The sequence below is a fragment of the Trachinotus anak genome, unplaced genomic scaffold (assembly GCF_046630095.1).
Source record: "Trachinotus anak isolate AG129_WGS33_773 ecotype Australia unplaced genomic scaffold, CSIRO_AGI_Tana_v1 ptg000042l, whole genome shotgun sequence".
Classification (NCBI taxonomy): Eukaryota; Metazoa; Chordata; class Actinopteri; order Carangiformes; family Carangidae; genus Trachinotus; species Trachinotus anak.
The window spans coordinates 1158467-1178826 of record NW_027273893.1 but is presented as its reverse complement, the minus strand read 5'-3'; the positions used below and the strand labels follow the sequence as shown (position 1 = coordinate 1178826).

Genomic DNA, 20360 nt, shown 5'->3' with positions numbered 1-20360 from the left:
TCCTGGTAGCTCTGCTGTCACTGCTGAGTTTTTGCTACGTGAGTGATGCCACGAACACACACACGTTAGTTTCCATTAAAAAGCTTTTTGTCTTTTTTTTTTTGTGCTGAAAAATTGAATTATACTTTATCTCTTCACATGAGGCAGCTCGATTCTTAATATATTCTGAAAAAGGCTTTTAGCAGCACTAATAACATGACCACCTACAAAAGGAGAAGCAGGAAGCTGTGTGAGGACAGTCCACATGGTCTCAAACTCTGGGCTGCAACATTCAGATAGGGGTCTACGTGGACCCCTGCAGAGGTGGGCTACGTCCACACTGATATAGTTTCATTTTAAAACAGTTTTTAAATGATTATTTTAGCTCCTTATCAGAAATAATCTCCATCCACACTAACACTCCTGAAAAAACACATCGCATGACCGTTCAGTACACTGAGCATGTGCAAGACGATGTAAACAGGAAGTAGATTGTGTCCTCTCAGTTGGTTAGTTCCAGAAATCCTCTGAAGCAGGAACAGCAAAGACAGTTGTAGAGTTAAAATACATAACTGAGTTGAACAACAGCTGCTGCAAAGACAACAAGGTCAGTAACATTTTAATTCATTATCCATGTTGTTTCACCACTGGTAGTCCAGGCTGATAAGAGCCAATCAGGAGCCACCATGGGTGTCTACTTCATCATTTCCAAAGGTCTTCTGTCCGTCCAGACTACAACACAGCCCTGGAGTTTTAGACTAAAAAGGGTCCAGCAGCGTTTCTGAAAGTCTCTGTTTTAGGGGCCGAAGACTCTGGAGGAGAGTGGATGGAGGAGGAAACAGAGGAGAAGAGACAAGTTTAAAACTGAAATGAAGAAGAAGAGATTAGTTTAAAACTAAAATGTAGAAGAAGAGATGAGTTTGAAACTAAAACGTAGAAGAAACAAGTTTAAAACTAAAACGTAGTAGTGTGGACGGAGCCTCGGGCAGAAGAATAAATTTATATCTAACCCTAACCCTCGTGGCCATGTGAACGCAAAAACAACAAGCTTTACTTAAAATTTGATTCAAGAGTAATTATTGAGGAAATTGAGATACAACCTAGAATGAACCCAGAAAAACTACTGACCAACCACAGAAGAAGAAGTGATTTGTCTTGACCCTCATGTGTTTTTCCTTCAGCACAAATTCAGTAGATTTAGTTAATGATGTTCAGTAAAAGTTACTTCTTATAACATTAAAATAATCACAACAGTTGTTGATAACAGAACAGTGAGACAGTAAAACAGGTTGAATTTACAGCGCTTTTAATGTTTATGCAATTGGCTAATGTTACATTAAGATTTTTAAATTTGCACAGTTACACAAAGACACACATAGTCATTGTCCCCAAATATTGACTTAGAGGAGCAGATCAGTGACAGTGGTTCTTATTAGTCAGCAAAATGATTTACTGCAAATCCCTTTAATAAACCTTGGACGTACTTTTTCCTTCCAAGAAATAGTTAAAATGCATTTTTACTAATCAGTTCATATCTAGTTTTGTAAATGTAAAAGTAACTAATTGGTAAGAATTACACACTCCAGCTTCTGTACATCATCAGTTTCTTTCCCAATTTACAGTTTATGTACAACTCAAACCTCACATCTTCTATATTCCTGTCAGCAGTGTTGTATCTTTGCTGCATCGTGTTCCTGCTGCAGCAATTTACAATTTATCAGCCACTGCTTCTAATCAGGAGGAAAATAAAGCGTTTCAACATTTTACCTTGAAATATGTGGTATGATATATACAGTGCTCTTAGTCAGCAACTTTGAATTGGATGTTATGTATTCCTGTATCCAGACAGGTCAGTGTACTGAGCTGTGTGAAGTGAGTCTGGCAGTGAAGGAGGGTTTACATAAGTGTAGAGGCTGCAGAGATAATCTCATATGCAGCAATGAAGATGAGGGTTTGTGTTGAACATGTCAGTGGTTCGGACATTTGTCTCTGCAGTGGCTTCACAGAGAACTGTATTTAAATATCCAAACCCTGGTTGTGTTTCAGAGTAAGATCCCTGGAATCGGCTTCTTGAAGATACACGCTCCTTGGAATGTCCTGTGTCGAGAGGCTGAGTTCATGAAGCTCAAAATGCCAACAAAGAAGGTACTCAACCCATCAGCAGCGCATGCACCCTGAGGCTGAGTTGAGGAAGCTAAAGCATGTGAAGATGAATGTTTCCTGTTGCTCTGTCCTTTGCATTCATGTAGCCTTATAGCACCCTGATGGGGCCCATTTGTGGTGACAGCTAATATAATCCTTGGAATGAGAATTTGATAGAAATCCAATGTGAATGCAGAATGCATGAATAACCGTCAAACATTTGTCAAGTGCCACAGGGAAGACCGTGCAGTGCAAACCTCACTACAATTGTGATGAGGTTTAAGTTGTACAATAGACATATTGGACATTGGCACAAAGTGCAAAACATCAGTCCAAACCCACCAACCGCAATATACCACCAACAAATAATGTCAATCAACCAGCCGACAGGACTTCTGGAACTTTGTGATGTCACAGCAAAGCAGTCACCGCCCTCAAAGCCTCTCTTCTGATTGGCTGACTGACACATTGTTACTACAGCTCCAGAGAGAAGCCTGAGAGAGGAGATGTAAAACTACACTGAGATGGTTTTTGGTTCTTAAAACCACAAATATATCTTCTGATGGAGATCAACACTCAAGATAAAACACTGGAGATGTTAAAATATGGACCTTTAAAACCAGATCAACAGTACATTAGCCAGTTCTAGGTTCTCTACCACTCCACATGGAAATGTGCATTTCTTTGCAGACTATACCATTTTATATATTTAAGCCCTTCTCTAATCTGACCACTGTAAACCTACATGTATTTCATATCATTCTTATTATATACCTTAGTATAAACCTTGACATACCTGTAACATCCTCTACAGGTGTACGATGTGAAACAAGGCAGTAACGTGGTGGAAAAGGTCCGACTGTTCATTCACAAGGTCACTGCTCCACTCCATCCGAAGGTGGATGCCACCAGACAAGACAGCATCAAATCCCTCTCTCACCCTTTCTCCAGGGAGAAGCAGCATCTGTGAGTCGCAGCTTTTTACTTTCAGTCATAACAAAAGATTCTAAAACTGACCATAATATTTCTGACATGTGTAACATGCACAGCCGAAGAAGGTCAACATCTCAGACCTAATGTTTACATCAACAATCACAGTTTGACCCCAGCTCAGTTTAATCATCAATTGCACTACTGTTATCTGTTACATATGCAGAGAATCTGAAATCAAACTCACAGTGTCAGCCTCTGTATTTCATGTGGTTTCACCTCTGAGCTGAAACAGGCAGGGGCTTTCATTGTTGGAACAGCTCACTGAGGTAATAACCACAGAGGTGGAAATTAGAATAAATCAAGGTGAGTTAAAACCTAATGCTCTCTGCTGAAGCTCCCAACCCCCAGGAACAAACACTGCTAAAGAAATTAACATTTTTATTGATCAACAAAAAAATTCAAGGCATTACTTTACTGGTGCTTCCTGTTCAGTCCCAACAAGCAAAACCAGTTTAAAAGCAGCCTGAGCAGGAACATTGGTCTCTGTCAGGATGTATAGAGCAGAGAGTGGGTGGTGAACAGCTATATTTACAGCTCTGACTAACAGCTAGCATGAAGTCTCCCTCCACATATTTTCATCACTCAGTCTTCATCAGTTTCTGAAACCCTCCAGGTCTGTTCCCTCAGATTAAGACTAGTTCTAGATTACAGTATGAAGCACATGAACTTAATCTAGCTTCATAAAACAGGTGTTTAAAGCTGCTACATTTAGACTAGTCATGAATTCAGTCATGTGATTTCCTGGACTGAATTACAGCATTAACATCACATTAATGTGTCAGTGAAGAAGATGACAAGCAGCAGCGGCAGCTGCAGAAATGCTAACTGTCTGACAGGAGTCTGAACACAACGTATTATTTTGGCAGATATTGTGATTGCAATTTCAGTTGGGTGGCTGTTCATGCATTTCACTTTTGCTGAATAAAACATGAAAATGATGATGATGTAATTTTTGTAGGGTCTTTGACCAAACAGACATGTTCCTTTGCGTCTGGAGAATTTGATTTGTAATCCAGGGCCGTCTCTGTAGCACCACAATGCCTATGGTCCTAACAGTGCACAACAATGTGACACATTTCACCTGTAAAAAATTGCAGCTCCTGCGTATTTGGCCTTATTGCAATTTTGATTATTGTGCAAACCTAATCAGCAGCAACAAAATTTACACTTATATCAACATATCTGACAATAGAGTATATTCACACTGGACATGAGGCGATATCAAAAGTATAATATTTTGATACAGTCCAGGTCAAATATGGCGATATATGATATTATTGTACATTGTGATATCTAACGATATAATTATTTTTTTTGGTTTATATTTCAGTAGTTTATTCATTATGTTATGTTTCAAATTGTTTTGATGTTATGAAAAATATTGCATATGGAGGGAAATATTGTGATATTAGATATTATCTAATATTGGTTCAACCCTACTGGAGGTATCAGCTGATTGAACAAAACGTTTAATTTTCACTACTTCAATATCTGCCCATTGTAAATAGTATTGTCTTACATATCCCACCTTTAAGACACATCTCCAACATTGGTTTAAGTTAAACCAAATCTGTGATCACTTTTGACTCAGCATGCAGCAAAATACATTCGTCCTTTTATTTGTGTACTTGTGTACTTTGTGTAGAAGAGATAATAATGAGGAGGTAGTGAGAGTTTAGACAGAGGTCACTGACCTCAGGACCTCATTGACCTCCGAGACCTGTCCCTGCACTGCACAGTATATAAGAGGTTGGTGGTTCGATCCCCAGCTCCACCAGTCCACATGTCAAAGAGTCCTTGAGCAAAATACTGAAACCCTGGCATACACTGTTTTGTAATGTCTTTGTTGTTCCACATTTGGTCCTGTTTGTATCGGCCGTTCCGGGAACCTGAAATATTGACACTGTTCACAGGTTTGGGCTTAAAGGCAGTGTCAACATGATTTAGTCTGATGTGATTTTTTATAATGGCAGAAGCCACTTGCAGAAGCATTTTATTAACAACATTAGTCAGCATCACAGAGCCTCAGCGGAGGATAGAAGTCGTTCATTCTTCTCACCTTTTTCTTTCCAACATCCACTGAATAAATCATCTCCTCCAAATGTGCTACCATCAGTCTGAACTCTCACTGCAACTGCAACTAAAACCAGACCTGCTGTGCTTTTCTTTGGCAGGTTTGACCTGTCTGACAGGGACAAGTTCTTTGACAGCAAGACCAGGAGCTCAATAGTGAGTATTGGTTGAGTGGATGAGTGGTTGGACAGTTGACGTGTGGGATGTCCTGAAAAATAACAGCATTGTGTGTGTGTGTGTGTGTGTGTGTGTGTGTGTGTGTGTGTGTGCACACCCTGTGCTACCTGATGTGCACTAGCTGTGCGACTGTGTGAGAAGATGAAAACGTTTTCTGAATCTGCTTCATACATATGCTGCTGCAGTGACACACACACACACACAAACACACACACACACACACACACAGGAGTTTGTGGGTAATGTGATCGACGTCTCATTATTGGATGAAGCCTCGATCACCGCAGCCATTGGATTCCAGCTCTGTCTTTTACACTGAGCCTCCCTGAGGATACACACACACACACACACACACACAAAACACGATTTCACTTCTGCTATTACACAGGTATACAACATGTCATGCACAACTCATCCTCCCGTTTTCAAGCCTGAAATCATGAGCTCTTCTTCTTTGTGACATCAGGTCTACGAGGTACTGAAGAGGACAAGATGCACTAAGGCCAAATACTCCATGGGTAAGGCCTCAGCACATCTGACACTCTGACATCTGTCTGAATCTGTTCTTATGACTTCATTCACCACCATGTCTCCAAAGCCTTGATCTGGTCGACAGTCTGAGCCACAGACGGCGATGGTGAAGCTCCAAAGAGAAAATGTATCATCAGTCATTTCTGGGTTTAACTCTCCTCCAGAGCTCCAGAGTCCCCATCATTGCTCTGCATGTGTGTTTGGTTTGTGTGTGTGTGTGTGTGTCTCCTGGAGTATAATCCCCCTGGATACGTCTTTTTCTTACAGGGATCACCAGTCTGCTCGCCAATGGTGTCTACACGTCTGCTTATCCTCTGCATGATGTGAGTATCACCTGCAGGTCTGAGAACAGCTGATAATCAGCTGTTTATGTCCAGAGAGAATTATCACACTTCAGTGAGTTTTAATCTGAAAATCTTTCTGACAATTGGCAGCTCAGTATTTTGTGTTGTGTTGTTGTGTGTATTCATGTGTGTGTGTTTTACAGGGAGACATCAAGGAGGCAAATACAGAACCTAATGACAGGAAGGTAAGTCAGAGCCAGTCCGCACTGGGTCAATAAATTGAACCAGATGTCACCAACACCGTCAGTCCATTTACAGACACTGTTTCATCAATCGCCTTAAAGAACTCACAGTTCCAGAACCCGGACCAGATCCAGATGTGGTCTCCAGCCCAGGGGTTCTGATATGTGATTTAGTCACTGGACATATTATGGAAATGAGAATAAAAAGATGATTTCACTTTCATCAGAAATTAAATTTTCATTGAGAAAATGTTTGAGTTTGAATCCATGATTTCTGATAGTCACAGTTCACTTCCTACTTTTAATAGACTTTTTATAGCTAGAGATTCACACAAATAATGTTACATAATGTATTTGACAGCAGTAATATACCTTTCTACCATCACAGTAAAGTGACTAAATGTACCCCGATGGTATCAAATGAAGGGAACTACGTCAGTTTGACTTAAATACATTTGAAATACAAATTTCATGTCAAAAAAGATTTTTATTCTTAAAGTGAAGGTGCGGCATAAAGCTAAGATAATCCCGGTCCAGCTGTAACACTTAACCTATGGAGGGGTAGGCATACGGTGGCCCCAAAGGTCAAAACAAAACAACAATTCACAAAACAGAACAACAGTTGTTGTCTGAATTGTTTTCTTTTTGCGAAATGTTGTTCTGTTTTCTGAAATGTTGTTGTCTTTGACCTTCAGAGCCACCATACCAGCATTTAAAATTATTCATTTAAAATCATAGACTGTATATAAAAATTGAAGTTGCTGCTTATTTTACTGAATATCCTAATCCATAATTCCTCATCTTTCTATATTTTTCTTTATATTTTACTTATTTATTGGTATGAACCAAAAGAAATCCCTCATATATGAAATCCTACTTGAATAATAAACCTGAGTCTTATTTTTAATTTTTTTTTTACCACGACTGTGACAATAGGACCCACACGTGTCCATTTAAGTGAGGCTTGTCTCTAATTATGAGTAATAAACCAGGACACATCACCATGGTAACTATGGAAGTACAGGTCTACCTATATTAAAATGAATACAGTAGAAATTTTCATTTTCTACAATTTCATTTACGTGCATATGATGTTTCACAATACATGCAGGAGATGTACACAAATGATCACACAATATAACACAATACTGCACCTCCATACTGTGACAGGAAAATGGACAAATGTAGCAGAAACAGATCACAATTGTTCTCAGATTGTATTCCCATCAGTTTTCCTCATGAAGATTAAATGTCTAAAAATGTGTTTTATTTTGAAAATGAAAATGTGAGTTAGTTTAGAGGAGCTTCTCTTCCTTTACGTCCTGAATGCAGCACAGTGATGCCATGTCTGTAGGGGACTGAAACACGCCACTCAGTTAGTTACACAGCTTTGAGCCTCCCACCATATGAGAATAAAATTAACCAGACAACTGAAGAGAAAACCAGAGTCTGAAGTCATCTCCTCCTCTGCTAACACTCTCCATAATTATACTGTAGGCTGTGTGTCACTAAGACAACGGCCTCTGGAAAGCTTCAGCTTGGCGTGTGCGTGTGTGTGTGTGCCGTCTGAACGCTCCTATGGGCTCCATCCTGTGCCTTCATTTGTCACCCTGCAGCCTGCTGCCCTGCCTGTGAATGCAGTGTGTGATTGTGTTTTTAAGTGTTTCACCATCTCACAGTGATTTATAAGCTCTTTGTCCAGAACAGACCATGCACACAGAGTGCAAATCCACTCAGCTGTTTGAGGATAACTGACCGCACAGCAGTCTCTTACATTTACTACAATTTATATAATTATATAATACATCATATCTATAATTACTACTGCATTAATACTTCATATACTTCATCCATGTCTTTTGTTATTATTGTAAATATCCCACATCTTTGTTGTAAATATTTTATCTTAATTTAATTTTAATTTTTAACTTTTAATTTTACCTTTAATTTTACTCTAAGTTTATTTATGTTACTGTTTTGCACCAAACACCAGAACAAATTCCTTGTATGTGGAAACTTGTGAAATACTTGGCAATAAAACTGATTCTGATTCTGACATTTTATATTCAACTTTGAAAAAGATGCTAGAGATGAACATCAATCAAAGATCGAAGGTGCAAACACAGCATTGAACCAATAAAACTGGTTTGAAGGCAGTTAATACATCAGTAATACAAAAATCAGCTTTTCTACCATAATCATGGAAATCACAACATAAATCCAGGCTGCTTTAATTTGTATTTTTTAAAATCCTTCAGTCCTGAATAAACCACTGCTATGTCTTTCTTCCTTTATTTTTTAAAATGTATTTATTTTTTATTGTGCAACATAAAGAAACAGAGAAAAACAATTATCAAAAATCAGCAATGTAGAAGGAATGCAAAATCATCAGAGGACAGAAACACTTGTTTTTCTATAAGAGAATATACATTAGACTAAATTTATCAAATGAGTAAATATGGAGGAACTTTTTACTTTAACATCATCACCAGCAGATTTACTCAAATATGACACTTATAAAACAGAAATAATTGCAAGTGAAGGTCTGTGTCTAATTTATGATATGAACCATGGTCACTGACTCCTGCCTCTCTTCACAGCTGCTGTACGAGGAGTGGGCCAGCTACAGCGTCTTCTACAAGTACCAGCCAATTGGACTCATCAGGTCAGTACTCCTGTCACACGTGTCCCACCCTCAGCAGTAACAGACTGATGGTCTGACACACTGTGGTCAGGGAGCTGATGTGACAAGTCACATATAACAAGCAGCCACGATGCAACATGATCAAATCATCAGAGCAGCAGTTTTATTAGAGACATTTGCAGAAATGCTGCAGAAAGTAGGATGGTACATTCAGTGGTGGAAGTGATGGTTGATGGGTAAATCACCTCCAACATCCAAAAACAGCAGGAGATACTGGCTGTGATATATTGACTAACATGATCTGATCATATGGACCATGATTAAGGGTGATGTTTTATGACCCGTGGTGTCTCTGCCCACAGGAAGTACTTTGGGGAGAAGGTTGGTCTGTATTTCGCCTGGTTAGGAGTCTACACGCAGATGCTGATCCCTGCAGCCATTGTTGGAGTCATTGTGTTCCTCTACGGCTGTGTGACCGTCGATGACAACATACCAAGGTACACACACACACACACACACACACACACACACACACACACTTGCACCACCCTAAGGTCCACAAACCACAAACACAGGAAGCAGCACCCCTGTTCCTGAAGTCAAACACTACGAGTACCTCACAAATTGAACCCACAATATTCACAAATGTCACAGATAACAGGTACGGTGGTAAGCTGGTATATTCACTCAGCCACCCTGAACCGCCGACTCGCCAGGCCTTTAAACACTTGGTCCACAGAAGGACAGCAGCTGTTCAGCAGCAGGAACTTCAGCCACTCGAAGGCCCCGCCAATCCTGGGGCTGGATCCACAGATCCTGTTTTGCATACTAGTGGACATAGTGAGGCACACAGGGGAGGGTTCCAGCTGCAGCCATAACAGGAGGTTCAACCAGTTATTAAATCCAAGATTCACTGACTGTTTCCTTCAGCTCTTTGAATTAATGGCTGTTTAATAAAGATACAAGATCACAACTGTTCGCATGTTATTAGCTCAGGGACACCGTGGCCCTGTTCAGACCTGATATTAACTTCTGTCTCAGGTGATCCGATCACAGCTCTAATTTCAGGTGTGAACCCAACCAGGTCACATTGAGGAGGCAGATGTGTCCTCAGTGGTCCAGATACAGGTCCAGATGTGAACCTTTCAGTTCCAAAATAATACTATTAATATTTTTTTCAGTATAGTGGGATATATTAACAAGTTCTCAAATGTCATGACTTTTTGCTGGAATGAAACACAGAGTAAAATTCACCAAGTTGTCACCGTGATCAAAAACTGTCTGATCACAGACGAAGAATCTGACCACACAGTTTAGAACAGCTTTGACACAGTTTTCAATAAGACGTGATGTGGACTCAGCTTTGTTGGCAGCAAAAAGTTCTGTGAACAACAGACATAATTAATTAAAAACAAAAAAGTTTTCAAGTGCATTCACCTTTTGCTTCATCTCATTCATCACTGCTGTTGATCATTGAGTCTGAAATGTGATATTTGACTCAAAATTGTCAGAAAGTTTGTTTCACCTGTGTCCAGTACAAATTAAACTGTTAGTAGAATCACTGGCAGATGATTTCAAAATAAGAGTTGCAGACTCAGTAGCAAAGAACATGACTTGTAAAGATGGAGACATCTGCAGTGACTCCACTTCTTCCCATAATCACCTGCTGAAGCCTAGGTTTATTGCCACACCAGGTGCTTACAGACTGTACATGCACATAGCATGTCTGTATAATATGATGATACAGTTTGTTTAATGAGGCAATAAAAATTTCAACCTGGAGAGATTTTACCAAACAGCTGATGCTGCAGTAACTTTCCCCTCATGGAAAAACTAGGTTTACACTTGGTTTAACATCAGTGTGATGCAGAAGCCATTTATAAATCGGGTATTTTATTTGCTGAGACCCAACCTGATAGGTTTCATCTAAAAACTGTTTCTCAACTGATTTACTATCAAAATAAATGTTGATTTCACATGTTACAGTTCATAATACTGTGATTTTATCCAGATCCAGATCAGTTTGAAGTAACTCTGAGCCCAGTGGATCACTTTAGGGTCAGGGTTGAATATTAGGAAACATAGCAGATCTGCTGTAAATAAACAGGACCAGGTCTAAACCTGGTACATGTCTGGACCTCCTATGATCAAATCCTGGATTTATAACCACAACATCATCCAACAAAATCAGTGAAAGACAAAGACTGAGCTGTGATTTCAGCTGATTTACTGTAAAATGATCAGAGAGGAATTTAGAGGAGACAGACTCTCTTTTGGCGTGTTTCCACCGAGTGTACCAGTTCAGTACGGTACAATACAGCACGGTACAGTTCACCCTGGCCTGGCTTGTGTTCCAACTGCAAGCCGTACCCTTACTTGGTAGGTGGGATGTATGCTGGATGGCAATAGCGGCATCAGCAAGACAAGTAATGTGGCATCATAGAGGTGCAATGACAACAAACCCAACACCGGATATTTAAAAATGGTGCGTTGTCTCATGGAAGTGATGATTCTCTGTCGTCCAATCAATGGACTGCAGTGGGTCTAGCCTGGTCTAGCTCCACCCTTTAGGCGTACCATTTTTTGGCACCCTTCCATTGAGGTACCAAGCATAATGGTACGGGACAGGTCAGTTGTTTTGGTACCATTCACAAATGGAAACGCAAATAATTGTGTACCATACTGTACTGAACTGAACTGTACCACTTGGTGGAAACATGTCATATGTTATCTGGATCCACCATAGTTTAGTCTGACCTGGACTCCAGAACCTCACAGACATTTATCAGAGGCAGCTCTTTATGTCTGACTCCTCTGTTTGATATGTAGAATTGGTCTCAGCTGGAATTTTTTTTTTTTTTTGGGGGGGGGGGGGGCATTTTTGCCTTTATTTGACAGGACAGTAGAGAATGACAGGAAAGGGGCAGAGAAAGGGGGAATGACCAAAGGAAAGAGTCAGGCTGGTTGGGAGTTGAACTGGCACTCGCATGCCATCGTGCCGCCCCTCAGCTGGATTTTAGGACGAAACTTCGTTTTCAGTCATTCCTGTTTGTTGTGTTAAAGTTACTGCATTACGTGTGACTACAAACTCAACACATCCTGTAATTATTTCAAATTAAATGTCCTAGTTTTTCAGTGGACAGAAACCTTTTATTTCTTAACAGGGCTTTTATTGCTGTGCTGCAAGAAGTGTATTGTCTCACTTCCTGTTGCTGGTGTTTCTGTTGTTGACATTTTATTCACATCTACTAGTTTCTTTCGCAGTTAGCAATGACCTCATTGCTAACTGCAGACAAGAGCTGATTTAGAAACACAGAAGACTGTAAGCACACAGAAAGGACTCTTAACAGGCAACATGTAGAAGTACTCGTTGTCCACATTTTTGTTTTTGCCTTGTAATCTTGTACCTTACTCCACCTCTCTGAATTCTTCTTGTGTTCCTCCGCCTCTGTGTTGTCAGTATGGAGATCTGTGATCCCAGGAACAACATCAATATGTGTCCACTGTGTGACCGTGCCTGCAGCTACTGGAAGCTGGTGACGGCATGTGGCACGGCTCGAGCCAGCCACCTGTTCGACAACCCAGCCACCGTCTTCTTCTCCATCTTCATGGCCCTGTGGGGTAAGGGCTCATTCACATCTGATCACACAGACAGAAACTAAAGGGTCCAGAAGAGACCAGTAGATGTTACACATACAGGCTGTGCAGCTGAGCATCGCTGGGTCTGATCCAGCTCATAGATGTAATCCCTTCAGCTTTAACAGAAAACATGGACACAAAGGTAACTTATGAGTAAACACAGCCAGGCTTCCTCTGATGTCCTGCCAAACCTCACTGCCATCTGTCAGCAGCAGGCAGGTGCCATGTGTTTAGATGAAGCTCGTGTCTGACAGAGACCGCCATCTGGATTCACCTCCTGGAGACCTGATGAGGGAGAGTTAGCATGAGACTGTGTGAAGGCATCCTCACTGAAAACTGTATCACTGCATTAGCAAAAGACACGTCCATGTAGACAAACTGAAAGTCACTCAGCCATTTGTTAACAAAGAAACACCCAAACATACTATTTATGAATCACAATCTGATCTGGGGCCAATTACACGAAACACCTTAAGTTAAGATTTTCCTTAGTCTTGCTTAAGGTTTCCTTAAAATAAAAACTGTTGCACAAAACACCCTCAAGTCTTCTCCTTAAGGTTTTCTTAAAATGTTCACTTAATTATTTCAGGCTTTCTCTTTATCTTAGCCTTATATTTAAGGAATCACTTAGTTAGACCGTAAAGACCTTAGTAATCGAAGTAATAAAAAACTAAAGGTTCCTCTGACTCTGACTGAACTCAATATGTTGAGTTCATGGTGATGAATGAAGAACATGAACTCATCCCATGAAGAGTAGGAGAACCCAGTGGACCCTAAACCATGAGGAACCAGTTCTACATCGCAGATTTGACCTCAGGTCAGTTAACGATCTGTCTGATCATCTACAGTTGGATTCCTCTACTATCCATAGCTCTACACTTTTATGTCACATGATCTGTCCAGTCAGGTGTAGTGGAGGTGTTTAATGTCCACAGATCAGCAGGTGTGCCAGGTCATATGATCAGCGGTGGGTCAGGTCACATGATAAGTGGTGTGGTGGGTCACATGATAAGTGGTGTGCCAGGTCCTGTCAGAACAGGAGGATGAGAAGCAGCGACTTCTTTAATGTTAACAGCTTCACAACGGTGAGAACAGATATCACAAGCGCTAATGGCAGCAAATCAACGGTCTCCATGGAAACAGTAGAATTTTACTGCTGTAAAATCTCTTTCACTGCTGCAAATACCCATACTTTTTTCCTTAACTAAGGAAACCTTTTAAGAGATTCTCTGCAACACCCTTAAGTAACTCCCTCAGCTAAGGAGAAATTAAACCTTAAGTGTCATACTTAAGTAGAAAACTTAAGGTGTTTGTGCAACCGGCCCCTGGTCACCAGTGTTGTCCAACAACTATTAAACTTATAGTTAAACTTAATTAATTCTGTTATCATGGAGGATTCCTGTTTGTGCAGATTTGTACATTTGTCTATCTATATTTTACATACAGAGGACATGTGTTCAGACAGACTAACAATATGAAAGCATGCATGTTGACACAGTGGTAGTAAAAGTGTGGATGTGTAGTCAGAGTGTATCTGAGCCTGTGTTTCTCTGGTCGCAGCTGTCCTCTTCATGGAGCACTGGAAGAGACGACAGATGCGACTCAACTACGTCTGGGACCTGACGGGCTTTGGTGAGGAGGAGGAGGTGAGACACCGCTACAGGTCACAAGATACACCTCCACGGGTGTCAGGCTGGAAACAACAGCTGGGAAATCAGATCATTGCTGAGAGATAGATTCCATCCAGCCAAGCGCGTGTTAGCTTAGCTTAGCATAAAGACAAGCAGAAACAGTTGGTTTAGCACTCTCCATAGGTAATGACAGTTGTCTACCAGCACATTTATTATCTATTTATATTTTATCTCCAAGTGAGATATAAAGTGTTAGTCAGTGAGCTGTAGAAGAGTTGGTTGTTGTAGTTGTGGACCTTTGGACAGAGCCAGGTTAGCTGCTTCCATCTTTATTCTGTGCTAAGCTAAGCTAATTAGCTGCCGGCTCTGGGTTCATATTTAGAGATGTGAAAGTGAACACTTCCCAAAAAAATGTTTAGTCCATGTCTGTGCTCATCGTTTCATTGATTGTGAGCCATGATATCTAATTTCAAATTATATGTCCTTATAAAAATAAAGGAAAAGATGAAAAATCAAACAGGACTGAACCCCTGTCTGCTGGGTGAAAATCTCACCTGACCTCCCACCTTCAGAACGTTGCCGCTCCCCCCTCTGACTCTGTATCAGTCTCTTCTTCTCCAGCAGCTCAGATTATCAAACTGAACCATTACTCCTGACGACACTTTTATTAATGCAAAGATTTTTTTCCACCACACTTAACTTAAAAGCAGTGTGTCAGAGTGATGAGGCAGAGGTCAGGATGTGCCTGTGGATGCACCTCCTCTTGTCTTCAGTGAGTGAGTCAGCTCCATCCAGCATGTTCCCACACAGACAGCCTCAGACGTCAGTGCTGAACGTCCTCTGTTTAAAAACCATGATGAAACAGAATAACTGCATCTTGGTGGAAAATTTTCTTCCTTTTCTTGGATGTTTTTATCTTCAGAGATGATGACAGCTGACTGACTTCTTCTTCTTGTGTTTTTGTGTGTTTTGTGTTTTATAGGAGGAACATAAGGTTTGGATCCTCATATTTAAACCTCTTTCTCATTGACTTCCTGTTTCAGATCTGTTCTGTGGATGCTGTTTCCTAACACTGAACCTTTCTCCCTAACAATGAGCCTGAGGGCTTTTCTTCACCTCTTTGCTCTGGTTTTTTTATGTAGCTCCTCTCGTTCTCCTTCTGATGCTGGTCATCCTGTCAAGTCAAATAAAAGAAGTGAATGAACCAGAGCTGCCCTGATGCTTCAGAAGCAAGTTTTTAATTCAGTGGCAGCATGCTGGAACATTTCCTCCTTCAGTAACTAAAGTCTCCTGGATAGAAAAATGTCACAGGTTACCAGCCTCAGTAGAACTCAGTGTTGTTCAGGCCTCAGTCCTGCAGGTTCAGGTTCCTGCTGGATCACTAGTTCAGGTTTTTGTGTCCTGACAGCACAAAGAAAAAAACTCCTGGTGGCTGAACTTTAGCTTTCCAGCTCCTTACAAATGGTGCAACATGATTTATAGAACTAGTACAACTTGCTTAAGGTGACTGAAGGTTCCAATAGGTTATTGAGAAATGGCCCAATCACAAAAGTGGTTATCAAAGGAGACCCGGTCCAGTTTTCTCCTCACCCCTGAAAAGTTTGTAAACCCTCACAGTCATACAGGACCATGAAGTACCCACATATGGCGTGTTTCCACCGAGTGGTACAGTTCAGTTCAGTACAGTACGGTATGCAATTATTTGCGTTTCCATTTGTGAATGGTACCAAAACAACCAACCCGTCAAGTACCATTTTTGGGCACCTGAGCTAGACCAGGCTAGACCCACTGCAGTCTGTTGATTGGGCGACAGAGAATCGTCACTTCCGTGCAACAATGTGCCATTTTTAAATACTGCAGTCTTTTCTCCAACAAAGCTTGATGCTTTGTTGAAATGAACAGCCACATGCTGAGCAGAAATAAACGAGCTGCTGGATGTCCCCCATTGTTGTTTGTAGTGTTGCGTTTGTTGTTGTCGCACCCTTATGATGTCATGCTACTCGACTTGCTGACGCGACTATCGCAATCAGTACACACAGTACACCCATAGACTGTACACCCAGCCTACCAAGTAAGGGTACTGTTCGCAGTCAGAACACAAGCCAAGTCAGGGGAAACAGTACCGTACTGTACTGTAATGAACCGGTATACTTGGTGAAAACACACCAATAGTTTACCTGGTCCAGTCCATGTCCACAGCTCACCCACATGGACATGTGGAATAGGAGGACTTGTCCCATCCTTTAGGAGCCCTGAAAAACCGGTAGTTTGGGCAGTCATGAGTCTCAGTGCTGCTTCTAGCAGGTGAAGAGCTGGTGAACAAACCCGAGGGGAGTGAGCGTTTGTCTTTCTTTCATCAGGTGCACAAACACACCTTTGTCTGCTGATGTGTTGGTAACATGTTGGCTGACACGTTCAGTGAAAACTTCATGAGGTGACAACCGTCTCACCTGAGCTGTGTTTTCAGGTGATGCAGCTTCTCTTCACTCTCATTTCCTCCTCACCATGAAACAATTATTTAACAACAGCACATGGTAGACAAACCACAGTGTAGAGCTTTGTGTATTAAATGGAATCTGTATGTATGTCACTGCAGACACACACATACAGGTTCAGGTAGCCAGGCTTAGCAGAAAGACTGGAGGCAGAACGTAGCTTAGCCTAGCTGTTAGCTTGCTAGCTAAAAACATATTTTCAAAGCAGAGGGGAGTACCACCTCAGATATACTGATTCAGCTGTTTAAAGTTAAAGTTCAGGTTGATAAGTTGAACATATATTACGGCTATTTACAGCAGCTTGTGCGTTAAAAACTCAACACTCTGGGTGTCATTTTCTACTTAATCTTTTCATGGTGGGTCAAAGCTTTTGTCTCTCCTCTTGCACTTGAACGCACCATGCTCACTTCACTGTTCATTTCATTTCTGAATGAGCTGCCCTCCTGTCCAGCTTTCTTACTGCTCATTAACACACAGCTGTATCAGTGACTGAAACATCTGGACCGGTTTCTTTTACAGGATCACAATCGAGCGGAGTACGAGTTCAGGGTCATGCAGAAGACGATGAGATTGGAACATTCGACCCCGAAGGTAAAAATGATGCAGTCAGATTGTTACCTGTGTTTAAACCATAAACCCTCAGTCAGGTGAGTGGAGCTCAGACACAGTAAGTATCTTGTGGCTCTCTCTCTCATACATCTACTCTGATCTGGCACCTGCTGTGAATTGTTCATCCAGTAACTGTGATATTCTTCTCATGTCATCGTCACTATCCATGTTATCATCCTGCCAGATGTTTTATTGATCACATATTGTTTGTCTTCATTAGTCTTCCAAGTTTCATTTGATCCAATGACTGAGCATTGATTAGTTAAATATAAATGAAGATGATGTTTCTCTTTATGTCAAATATAAATATTTGTCTTAGTAACTAACTGTATTTGACATGACTACCAGTCATTTTCTCAAACTGGACATTAGTTTTATATCTGATTCATTTTTAGGCAGCTGTTGGTTTCTCATAAAAAGCAGCCCCACAGCTCTGCAGAGGTTAAAATCTTTACACAACAGTGTTGTGTTTCCTAACCTGTTGCTGACACTGACACCTATACACTTAAATTAAGTGACTTCCTGCTCCCAGCTGTATCACTTTGCAACAATAGTGTGACTCTGAGACTCTGTGGATTGTTAATACAGTTTAACGTCTCTGCTTGATGATTTTCTTAACAAACTGAAATGAAGCGAAACCAGCGGCTCCCTGGAAATCATGAAATAGAGCAGCTGAACACTTGTATCACATTAAACTCACCACTTTATTCTAGAGTTTTTCCAATACTAGTAAGTAAGTCTATGCATCAATCTGATACCGTGTCATTTATTAATAAACGTCAAAGTTTCACACCTGGATAAAATGACTGTTTTCCTGGAAATCAGTTCTTCTTTACTGATCTCTAACAGTAGCTTACACAGGAAGTTGTGCTGTGCAGCCACTGGCAGCTACTCTTACAGAGCAGAGAGGAAGAACTGATTTCCTGTAACTGGTGTATCGTTAGCTGTTAACAATATCTTTATCTTTATTTAAACTCGAGGGTCATTGAGGGCAAGGCCCTCATTTACAATGACGTTCAGCAAATCCAGACAATAAAAACATACAAGGTAAAAGAGAAACAATCAATTAAAACAAACATATAAATACAGTTAATAAATAATGTACAGGAAATCAATTAAAACAGGTACAAACAGAAGTTAAAAGGTCAGAAATTGTGCATTTAAAATGACCAAAAGTTAACAATGCATTAATTTTTTAAGTATTTTGTAGTGAGTTCCAAATGGTTGGTGCAAAAAAGCTAAAAGCAGATCTTCCAAGTTCAGTATGAACTTGATGGACATGGAGAGTAAGCCAGTCTTTGCTCCTAGTGTAATATGGTCCAGTGGACCAAGCTAGCATGGATGTAATATATGAAGGCAGCTTCACAATAAGGGCCTTGTAAATGAACAAATGCATATGCAAGTCACATCTCTGAGAGAGAGAGAAGACCACCCAACCTTTTTGTACAGGATATCACAGCATAGGGGCTTTAGAGTCACAGCCGAAGCATGCCTGTACAAGATATCACCATAATCCAAGACTGATAAAAAAAGTTGCCTCAACAAGGGTTTTTCTACAATGTAAACGAAAGCACGATTTATTCCAAAAGAAAAAGCCAATCTTTTGTCTTAGTTTACTCACCAAATTTGATACATGAATTTTAAAAGAATTTTAAAAGAAATTTTCTCATCAACCCAAATGCCAAAAAGTTATTTGTATACCAAGACTCTTGCAATATTAGTACCATTTCCTGTGGTGATGATGAAGTTATCCAAATTTAGTATACTTCAGTATACAGCTGATAAATATTCATATGCAACACACTGTTATAGGATCAGTGCTTGGTATCAGCTGATACACAAGCTCAGGTACCAGAACATTTCATTACTTTATTCAGATGCACCTTCTATAAGTCAACTGTGATGAAAACTTTTCTGCGACATTTCATCCAGAGTTGCATCTGGAGAGAAGGACACCAAATAGTGATGAAAGTAACATATAATCATAATACAGTTTTGTAAACACTGCTCCTCCTGTTTCAGGCTCTGAGCTGAGCTTACCACAACAACTACACTGTAAAAAAAAAGGTTGTTGCCTTTATTGTCATTCTATTCTATTCTATTCTATCAAGAAACCCAGTTTCTACACACAACACATCACAATTTTTCAATTCAATTCAATTTTATTTGTATAGCGCCAAATCATAATATACATTATCTCAAGGCTCTTTACAGGGTCAGGTCAAGACCTTACTTTGTTACAGAGAAAAACCCAACAGTTCCCACAAAGAGCAAGCGCTTGGCGACAGGGGGGAGGAAAAACTCCCTTTTAACAGGAAGAAACCTCCAACAGAACCGGGCTCAGGGTGGGCGGCCGTCTGCCTCGACCGGTTGGGTTTAGGGGAAGATAGAAAGAGGGGGAGGGGGAGGAGAGGGGAGAGAAGAGAGAGAGACCAGGAACAGCTGTGTCGGTAATGGCGTTATTAATAATAAAGACAGGTAATAGTAATAGTAAAGATGAGTAGTGGTGGATCTGGATCCTGCTGCTCCCGAGGCAGAGATACCTGCAGAATGAGGACAGAGAGAGGGAGAGAGAGGAGAAGCACAAAACTACGGGAGAGAAAAAAAAAAAACAAAGTTAATGGCATGAAGTCATTGAGAGAGAGCGGGGGAGAGAGACAGAAATAGGGAGAGAGCGCCCAGTGAATCATGGGAATCCCCCAGCAGTTTAGCTCTATAGCAGCATAGCTAAGGGATGGGTCAGGACATACCCGAGCCAGCCCTAACTATAAGCTTTACTAAACAGGACAGTTTTAAGCCTGATCTTAAAGGTAGAGAGGGTGTCTGCCTCCCGAACCCACACTGGGAGCTGGTTCCACAGGAGAGGAGCCTGATAGCTGAAGGCTCTGCCCCCCATTCTACTCTTACTAACTCTGGGAACC

The 20360-nt window shown here is 40.8% G+C and overlaps 1 protein-coding gene across 4 annotated transcripts in view; it reads left to right on the top strand.

Moving 5' to 3' along the window:
* The window catches only part of ano1a (anoctamin 1, calcium activated chloride channel a), a 73296-nt gene that overhangs the window by 33405 nt on the left and 19531 nt on the right, over positions 1–20360 (top strand). For 3 of the 4 annotated variants that reach the window (XM_071472887.1, XM_071472888.1, XM_071472885.1), the window contains 12 exons: positions 2026–2124; positions 2936–3087; positions 5289–5343; positions 5831–5882; positions 6163–6218; positions 6383–6424; positions 9022–9086; positions 9428–9562; positions 12526–12686; positions 14265–14350; positions 15318–15329; positions 17350–17421. In XM_071472887.1, coding sequence (XP_071328988.1) covers positions 2026–2124; positions 2936–3087; positions 5289–5343; positions 5831–5882; positions 6163–6218; positions 6383–6424; positions 9022–9086; positions 9428–9562; positions 12526–12686; positions 14265–14350; positions 15318–15329; positions 17350–17421 — 987 coding nt within the window. The remainder of the gene's footprint in view (positions 1–2025; positions 2125–2935; positions 3088–5288; positions 5344–5830; positions 5883–6162; positions 6219–6382; positions 6425–9021; positions 9087–9427; positions 9563–12525; positions 12687–14264; positions 14351–15317; positions 15330–17349; positions 17422–20360) is intronic. The other variant, XM_071472886.1, reaches the window with a different exon arrangement.